This window comes from Patiria miniata, unplaced genomic scaffold, assembly GCF_015706575.1.
Source record: "Patiria miniata isolate m_02_andy unplaced genomic scaffold, ASM1570657v1 HiC_scaffold_24, whole genome shotgun sequence".
Taxonomy (NCBI): Eukaryota; Metazoa; Echinodermata; class Asteroidea; order Valvatida; family Asterinidae; genus Patiria; species Patiria miniata.
Window position 1 is genome coordinate 1,109,037 of NW_024037063.1, and position 9,739 is coordinate 1,118,775.

The window sequence follows — 9,739 nt, forward strand, 5'->3', positions numbered from 1 at the left end:
GTACCAGCAGCAGTGCTTACCCGTTAAGCTAAGGTACTGTTGGTAATTTACGACGGGAAATTAAACATCTTATATAATGACTGAACGAGTGTGATCAAAACCAAAATGACACCGACGGGATTCGAACCCGTGCCCCGCGCGATGCGTGGACGACGAATCTAACCACTAGGCCCTTGAATGGAAAAAGATGGTTCAAGCTAGACGGAAGCCATTCATATAAATAAAAATATAACACCCTCAAAACACAAACAAATTTACGAAAAACAAACAGATATCAATGTTATTATTTACAATATTCTCTTAATTTGTTTTTCTATATCCAAAGAAAATTAATAAGCTTTATATTCATTGAAATTTAAATAAAGGGATACATAATATATTACATCATACATAAACATCACAAACCTTTTCAGTAATTGATTAATTCTCATAACGTAGTTCTACATACACATTGATTGTATTATAAATTAATGTGCCTAGAGATGGTCCTTAAAACATAGTTTTTAGGATTAATTAGTTCTATAATGTATAAGCAGGAACAACTAGTTCAAAATTGTTTCAACTTGATTCAACAAGCCCAAGGAGCTGGGCATGCTAGTATGCTATTTGGCATACTTCTAATAGGAAGCCTATAACCTTTTGTTAGAGTAAATTAACCCTCCTATGCAAACATACATTCTGTGCCAAATTCTCCTTGCAGTCAAAATTAATCAAGTGACTGTTCAACCCTTAAGAATTCCCAGCCCACATAAAAGCAGGATTGACTTTCTGGGACTGATTAAGTAACTTGATACAGCCGTGCTTTGACTCCAGGAGAGTGATAAAACAGCTGTGACCACAACTTGCCTGCTTTGTCTGTTGACCCAGTTTGACTAGTCACAGTGCTTGCTTGACATTATGATCTGACTGCTGGTGACTGGCCTTTATTAAAAGTATAGCAGGGAAAGTGGAAGTGAATTTTGACTGTCCATGACTGCTAAATAGCAGGAGGGTTTAGCTTCATATTCAAGCTCAGAATGAAGTTATGAAGCGGCTTATATACATTTTAATTATTCTTTTCTTAGTGCAAAATAAGCAACAAAAACAATCCTTCTGAAAGATGAAAAGGGGAGGGGAGGCCGAGTTATTTGAATATGTATATAGAGTTAATTTTTCCATCATTAAACGTTAGCAATGTCCAGCATAGTGAATAACAAGACGTCACAGTTAAAGATATACACTATCTCCAAGAAATGAATAAATTAAACTGATCGTACAAATATTTATTTCATAACAAAAGCCACAACTATCAAAAAACCTTCCAAATCGGACAAAAGTAACTATTCATTGAGAAATTTAACAAAAAAACGCACATTTTCCGTGTTCCACGAGTGCAAGTGGGATAATGAATTTATCTTCAAGCAACTTGACGCACAAAGAAGTTGCAATAAGTACGCTTTACACGATACTTTTAGCGGTTAGGCCCCCCCCCCCCAATATAGCCGGTCTCTGGGTCGCGCGCGTGTCTTTTTGGATCATGTGCTCATTATTTATTTTTTTTAATTGTCTGCGGAAGCTACAACAGCGCCCTCTATTGCCGCACCGCCTCAAATTTTCGTGGGCAGCTCAACTCCAAAATTTGATGGAGGGCACCAAGGCAAATGCATGATGGAGGACACCAAGGTATATGAGGATACAAAAAAGCCGAACAGTACCAACCTCGTCTGTAAGATTCAAGCTTGAAAAAAAAAAAAACACGCATCGCCGCATCAATTCCGGAACTTTGGTCTGACCAGAGACCAACTATTTTTTTGTGGCCTTATCCACGCATGCAGCTGGAATGGCCCTTGCATCTTTGAATAGCGCGATATGCGGAGTGCGATACAGAGAATGAGGATTCAAGTTTGTTTGATGATAAGTGTAATTACCTAAAAAACCTGTGTACCCTATTGGGGATTTACAACCAAAAAGTACGGTGACAAAGAGTCATGAAATTCCCATGACCCAAATGTGCATAGCTTACTAAGCACAAACAACGTATCGCAGTAACCTGTTTTTACATTTTGTACAATGCTAATTAGTTTGATACTGTAGACTTGATCTAGACTAGCTCTTGGTATCGGGAAAGACCTGCGTCTTCTTGGCACACTTCCACATGTACCCTATTGGGGGATTTACAACCAAAAAGTACGGTGACAAAGAGTCATGAAATTCCCATAACCCAAACGTGCATAGCTTATTAAGCACAACCAATGTATGGTGATAAACTGTTTTTACATTTTGTACAATGCTAATTAGCTTGACATTGTAGACTTGATCTAGACTAGCTCTTGGTATCAGGAAAGACCTGCGTCTTCTTGGCACACTTCCACATCGCTTCCAGGATGTGAGACAAGCCCAGCTCCTTGGGTTTGTCCAGTCCTCTCTGGACGCGATTCTTGACCACGCCTACGAACTCTTTGTTGCTCAGTTTGCCATCATCTGGACAAGCCAAAAAAAAAATTTAAAACCACAAATGTTATAGAATGTACCGCAGGTGCAGAAGAAAAACACAAAAAAGAAAATTGAAAAAAAAAAAAACCTCATTATAAAAGGTGTTCTCAATGTGTGGTTCATTTACGCACAGAATGCATATGAAACCGTCTGAGCCCAATTTCACAGCGCTGCTAAGCTCAAGATTTTCTGCTGACAGAGCCTCTGTCTATTTCATGGAGACCATGAGCTGTAAGCACACAAAAGGCATGCTTATCTCAGGGGGAAAAGTTGCTTAAATTAGTGACGTAACAATAGAAATCTCGAGCGCAATTGTTAGCACATCCATGCCATGAAATAGTGCTTAAGGTTAGCACAATTTTCTGCAATAGTTAGCACAACTTTTCTGCTTACTGTTAAGCAGCACCTCAAAATTGGGCCTGGGAAAAACTCCCTAGAGATGCTTAGCGGGAAAATAATGGAAATGCAAATTAAGCAGAAATCTGACCATCACAACAGTGTTCAACAACATAACTTTTTGCTGAAAACTGCCTTTTCTCAGCAAACTTTTTTCCTTGCTTTTAGCTTAGTCAATTTGTGTGTTGAGCTCCTTCTTAAGTTAGCCTCTGGCCTCTTGCTTCTTGCAAAAAACAAACATTTTCACAGCAACTAAGCCGAATCACACTCAGAGCAAATGCGAACGTGAATGCGAATTTCTGATGTCAGGGCAAGTTTTCGCGCTGCAAATTTGCAAAAGTTTAACACATTTCAACTCCGCCAAATTTTGCAGCGAATGCTTCGTGACGTCAAATTTGCATCGCATTCGCATGAAGTATGAACTGGCCTTTACGTACCGTTTTCATCAAAGAGGGTGAACACAACGTCCAAAACCCTGTCACTAAGTTTCACCTTGGCCACCATGTTACCGACATGTCTCAAAGTTTCTGCAAAAAAAATTAATAAATCAGAAGTCGTGCTTCAGGTGATCTACTTCTATGCATTTTGTTTTCTCTCCCATTTGCAATTCAGATGGTTATATCACGCAGATTCGTTGGTGCTTTGTGTCAATGACAACTGAATTTTGTAAATAAATTTATTGAGCTATTTGAATTTCACTCAGACTTTTTGAAATGAAAGTTATAATTTTCAATTCAACTTAGAATTTGTTACATGAGCCGACAAGCCAAATGTAGATTTGACATTTGTGATTTTTTCTTGTTATCTTTTTAAATCGAAAGACAAAATCGCAGTTAATAATTTTATCATACGCATGGCGCAAGATGTGATTTACCTGGATCGATAGCGGCACCAGCTACGTGGTAGAAAGAGAGCGCTGTGTCCACATCCCTAATGTGATTTAGAAATAACTGGAGGTCCATGAACTCTTTGAATGTGATGCCCTGTGGAGTAAATACAGTCCGATGTCATTGTTTATCAACTTCACATTATCTGATAGTAATCAATTCTGTGACAGTAGAACTTTGCTTTAATGAACACAGTTAAAAGAACACAGACTAAGACATCCCCAAGTTTTCAGGCGCAGTAGATAATGTTGGAGGATTCAAGAACAATCGCGGAAAAAAATGCCCCAAAGTAATAGGGTTCAGGTTTTTGACTACAGGGCCTTCTCAAGGCAAGAAGATGAAAATTTACCTTGACTTCTGAGTCGTCGTCAGCGAATTTCTTCTTGACTCTCTTTCTCATGCGAGACCTTCTTGGCTTGGGGATCTGGTTAGCGTAGACCAACAGAAAGTTGGCCAGGTTGACTTCTGAGATACGGCCGTCCACTGGCTTATACCTCTCAAACTGGGAAATTATGGATGAAACAAATGATGGCTTGATAAGGGCTTTGAACCGGATTTAATGCCTTAATGATATCAAAATTCCTTAAGTTAAGATATTTGAGAAGCTTACAAAGACTCACTTCCATTTTCAAGATCTCCTGATTGAGCTGTTTGTGGAATTTACGAAACGTTTCAAAGGTCAGCTTCTTGTCTAGGTTTGGGCCGAAGAAGACGGTGTCCAGGGAGCTATTGAAGGGCTTGTCCAGTGTGTTGCCGGTCGTCTTGCGATCTCGGTGTCTCTTGCCAGTCGCTGTCTGAGCTCTGATTACATCTGTAACCTGTGTTGGCAAAAATACTTGGCACTAACATTTGAGCCATCTTAATTTGAAATTTACAAGAATAGTTTGGAATCAGTAATGCTCTAGAACTGTAAACAATTATGATGATGTTAAGTGATCACCATTCATTGCCTTAATTCAAATAAAATGTTTCCACAAGACCAGACTGGCCTAAAAGTCTCAGTTTAAGACAAAGTTAGTTTTACTGTAAGTCAGTAAGTGTCTCGGGGAGTCGGGGAGTCAGTCAGTCAGACAGAGAGCAATAGGCAGGCCCTTCAGGTCCGGCAAAAACCAACTTAGGTAAACCACTATCATACACTGAACAACTTGGGCTGGGAAGTTGGTTTGGTTAATTACAAAAGGTTTATGACATCTCCCTTCAGTAGAAAAACAGTTCCTTAAGAACCAGTGGGTACATGACTCAAGGTTTCAATGAGTATCTGCTCCGTTCACAAGTACCCCCTCATCGGCAAAGAAAGTACAGTTGGGGGTGACCGAACGACGCCATCTTTCCTGACTGTAATATTTTGCCGCGAAGCGCGGCCACTGCGTGTACATAGTACAAATCCCCTGGTGTACGTGCGTCACACACAAGGAACGGTGCGCGCCATCAACCAGCGAAATGTATGTGTCCCGCCCATGGGACGTCGTTGCTAGGTAAAAGAGCGCCCTCTTTGTTGGCGCACGGAGCCCATACTTTGATTATCTTCAAGATAGGCTTGAAAACTGATGATGATCGATGGCAAAAATAGGAAAAGGTTCTTCGTATTTGCATTTTGGGCAAGAAAATCCATTTATTCTTTTAACAAAATGGCTCTATATACCTGTTGGAATTCATCATAGGACACCTCCCCGTCTCCATTGATGTCAAACAGGCGGAAAGCTATCTCAAAATGTCTCTCAGGAGCTAAGGAAGTATAGAAAATATGAATATTCATAATCTGATGATGAATAGGTATAAACCATCAATGAATATCAACCAGCTTGCTATGAATACAAATTAGGGACATCCCGTTTATCTGAGTGTGTACGATACTCTGCATTAACCTGCGAGCCGAAAAGGTAACAAAATGGTCTTCTTTTTTGTTTACTTAAAATTGAGACAAGCCTCATGAAAAGTACTGGTGGTTAAGCCAGTTCTGAATTCCCTCGGAATATCATTTTAATCCATTTGTGTTCTTATTAGCTTGAACAATGCTTCTTATTTTTCATTGTTTTTTTTAATCATTACTGACGGACTCACTTGACAAGACTGTGATAAGGAACATGTAGTCAGCAAAGGAGATGAGGCCATTGTCTCCCAACATGCCAAAGATGCTGTCATGATCCCCATCATGTAGACTCTTCATCTTCAAGTTCAATTTCTAGAGGAAGAAAATTCAAATTGAATATCAATTAATTGTTTGAAAAAGCGTACATTGTGAGAAAAAAAGTCAAAATTAATTTTAAAATAATCAATTAAATGCAGTGAAGTCCAAAGCTTTGCCTTATAACAAAAGCACCACATAACTTTTTGAGATATTTTATTAAGATTTTATGAATCTTGCTCTTTGATGCAAACACCTTGATGAAAGTAGAAATGAAAATTATTTGCTATACTTTACATACCTTGGCTTCTACCTTTTTGAACTGATCCAAACCCAGACCTGTAGGAGAATAAGAATTAAACATCAAAAATTAATATGAGAAAAAGTAAACCGTTTGCTTATTTTTTTTTGCCCCTGGAAGGTGAGTGACTACTAACTGTGCCAGAGGACTCAGATTTCATCAACTCTAACTCCCTAGGTGTTTTTGATCAGAGTCTTCCAAAATCCTCAAAAATCCTCCACCGTGCAGTAAACCCAATAGGACATATTTTGTTCTCAAGTCCCATGACTAGTGCGTAAAGCACTTGCCTCTCTCCACTGTGGCCCGGGTTCGATTCCCGGCTCGGACCATGCGTGTGTAGAGTTTTGCGTTGGTTTCCCCTGTGCCACGAGGGTTTTTCTGCAGGCTCTCTGGTTTTCCTCCCTCTGCAAAAATCAAACACTTTTGATCTCTGGCTGCGCTCTCTGGTCATACATGAGTTGTATGGTGGCTGTCAAAGGCGCCTTGACATGCTTTCGGCTCGACCATGTTGCAGCTGCATCCTTCGCAATTCAGCTTCTCAGCTGAAAGGGGAGTCAGGTTGGCATAGCGGTTCTTTCCTCGCCTTCCACCGCTGTGACCCGGGTTCGAATCCCGCCTGGGCCAATATGTGGATTGGGTTTTCAGTCCCTACCTGATTCCGTGGGTTTTCCTCAGAATATTCCTCTGGGATTTTCCTCCCACCTCTAAAACTGTTTCTTCTCATTGTCTTATCTACAGGTTTCTTCAGGCTTTCAAGCTACAGTGCTTAGGGTACTTTTGAGGAATCCTTGGTTTCATTACCGGAAAGAATTAAAAAAAAAAAAAAAAAAAAAGGTAAGGATGATTAGCCCCCCATATTAATATTATTATTTATTTATTATTATGAACAGTAATAGTAGAATCCTTTTCATATACCCTCCTAAATCCTTTAAAAATTCTCTAAAAACCTCCGGCAGGATTTTAAAGGACCTTGAAGGGTTAGAATTGATGACCTACCCTCTGGTTGTTTCTGGTCTGGCGTGATGGTGCGAATGAAGTCCTCAGCTGTCATGAATATATCCGACATCCCATCTTCCGTGAAAACCTTCATGGTTGCAAAGTAACGGAATATCTTGTCGGGTGTGGAGTAGGCGCGGATGCGATTCTCGTACTCGATGATCTGTTTTCAAACAACAGAACAGACACCATAAACTTATTTAATGATAAACAATACACAATTTATAATTGATTAATACTCTGCAATCGTTGTTGATTTACCTCATCTTATCAGCAAAGTGCATACTGAATACCACCACAAGGTTACGTATCCTAACAGAACATTGGAAAAACCAAGAATTGCAACCCAATTGAACTCATTACTGTGAGATTGTCATTTAAAAAAAAACACTCTGAATATCGGGAGATAGGTCTGAAAGATGCGTTTCTGTCCATATTGATAATGAAGGCATGAGAATAAATTTCAATGAAAAAACAGGAATTTGTGCAAAAAAAAGGAAAAAAAGATGCGAAATCTGGCAACAAGCCCCTAAACAGGCTCAAAACAATAAAAAAGCAGAAATTTTGGCAACAAAAAAAACCAGGAATTCCTGTTTAAACAGGAAGATTCTCATGCCTGATAATGTCTTCCTCTCAGGTTTGTAGGGTCTGATTTCAGACAAAAGTCTGAAAAATCTCATGCCTGTTACTGGTAGACATTTGGGATTCACTAAGCGTAGGTCTCAAATCAACTACAGCAACCTACTGCAAATCACAAGGGATTATCTCGCAATGCTGCTAAGCATCTTGTCTCTATCCTGGTAGGAATTTACTGCTGGGAATGTGCACAGGTGGGCATACACAGAGCTATAGGCTAATTTTTTTAGATTTTTGAGCTTTAGAAGTACAAAGAGACTTTTCTTGTCACCTTTCTGTCTCTGAAGCCAGGCCCTTTCCTCTTCTTCTCTTCTCCGTCTCCATCTTCTGCACCGTGTTCTTCCGTCTCCTTGGCAGCATCGGTCGCCTCTGTTTGCTGGACTTCTTTTGCGAGTGACTGGCGAGACCTTCAGATAACAGATAAACGCAATCTAAATTGATTATCCACTTTTACTGAAGAAACGAGAATTTCAATGACAAAAACTTTGAAAGAGGTATGGATGAAACAATATTTTATGGTTTGCTTAGTTGTATCCCTGGGGTTTTGCGTTTACTTTGTTTACTGATTGGGTCAGAATTCACCTACTAACAACAATTTGCCAACCACTTTAACAATGTCATTATTTACAACAAGACAAAAATTTGGACACTGTTTCCCAAATTTCGGCAAAATATTGGAAGAGTGTTACTGTTACTAGATTTGGATAAAATCTGTAATTTCTGGGTTTTTTTTTTTGGGGGGGGGGGTCCATTTTGTTAGCCACTGTTGATTAATGTCTTTAAATCATAATGGAGTCAAGAAAAGTCAGCAAATGCAATAGGTATGTCTTGCATATGTCGAGCTGACCTTTCCCATGTAATCGCAGCTGTGAGTAGGCCAGCTCCGCCCCCAAGTAGGGTCAGGATTCGTCTGACATGAGATGGATTCTGGGTGACATGCTGCTGAATGCTAGTGAAACTTCTCCACTGCTGCTGAACGATGACGTAAAGTGCCCGCCTTGCCACAGAGTGGAACATTTCTCATCAAAATGTAGTTGTCTGACCTACATAGATCTTCGAGGAAAAAATGACATTCCATTTAACAGGGGTGAGGATTAAGGGGTAAAAAAAAAACACGTTTAGTTTATATGGTAAGGCCTAAGGAATTCCCGATTCCAAAAGGGTGTTTAAAAAAATCCTTAAATTAGGAAACATCGATCATGACAGATCTCGGCGCTTATTTAATGTACCGTTTAAAAAATCCTTGAGTTTTGAGAACGCGAAATTTGTGGTAGAATTTTCAGGATGTAGGCCAATATAATTTTTATTTTTTTTTTTCAATTTTATCACAAATTCACATCATGATCTGAACACACAAAAGTACAAAATATAGGGACCTACGTCATAATAAAAAATACTTGGTCGATCAAGCACATCGCGAGTATGTTTACGTTCAACAAATTCTACATTATAAAAAATATACTGTACAATAGAAGTACTGTGACATGTATCATAATAGTAGACCCTATTGAGCATTGTTGTAGAGCTAGAACAGACAGTAGGGCCTACAGCGACCTTGATGAAATGACACTATGACAGACACTGTGGCTGTGCCGGACCAGCAGGCAGCATTGTTGTAAATCAGGAAGCAAGCATTAAAAAAAATGGAACTGCAAGCATCGCAAGTGCCCAACAATATGCTACTCATCAAAAAATCAATAACCAAAGATTCAGAATCTTTTTCTGTATTTCACCTCCAGCGATTAACGTTGATAAATAGTGAAATTTTACCTCAACTTTACGCAGTTTTCATGACTGGTTCTTTTCTGCTCCGAGAAGTAGTGACGGGTACCTGGAAGTTTATCACAAAAGTCACCAATTAACACCTTGAAAAATGGCCCGTACACAGGAATGGCGCCAGTCTAAAAATGGGCAGGGTTTTGCTGT

The 9,739-nt window shown here is 39.4% G+C and overlaps 1 protein-coding gene across 2 annotated transcripts; it reads right to left on the reverse strand.

Moving 5' to 3' along the window:
- Positions 1 to 1,893: 1,893 nt before the first annotated feature.
- LOC119732163 (calcium uptake protein 1, mitochondrial-like) lies at positions 1,894 to 9,721 on the reverse strand. 2 transcript variants are annotated; one of them, XM_038205576.1, is made up of 13 exons: positions 9,584 to 9,721; positions 8,661 to 8,866; positions 8,085 to 8,220; positions 7,178 to 7,340; positions 6,182 to 6,219; positions 5,817 to 5,937; positions 5,398 to 5,480; positions 4,376 to 4,573; positions 4,105 to 4,257; positions 3,743 to 3,851; positions 3,306 to 3,395; positions 2,354 to 2,460; positions 1,894 to 2,136 (listed from the first exon to the last, which is right to left on the reverse strand). In XM_038205576.1, the coding sequence occupies exons 2-13, from the start codon at positions 8,828 to 8,830 to the stop codon at positions 2,086 to 2,088; spliced, it is 1,419 nt and encodes a 472-aa protein (XP_038061504.1). In that variant the 5' UTR covers positions 8,831 to 8,866; positions 9,584 to 9,721; the 3' UTR covers positions 1,894 to 2,085. The 2 variants fall into 2 exon arrangements, with proteins under 2 accessions (XP_038061504.1, XP_038061503.1); XM_038205575.1 differs by lacking the exon at positions 1,894 to 2,136 and having other exon boundaries at positions 2,143 to 2,460.
- Between the last annotated feature and the right edge of the window lie 18 nt (positions 9,722 to 9,739).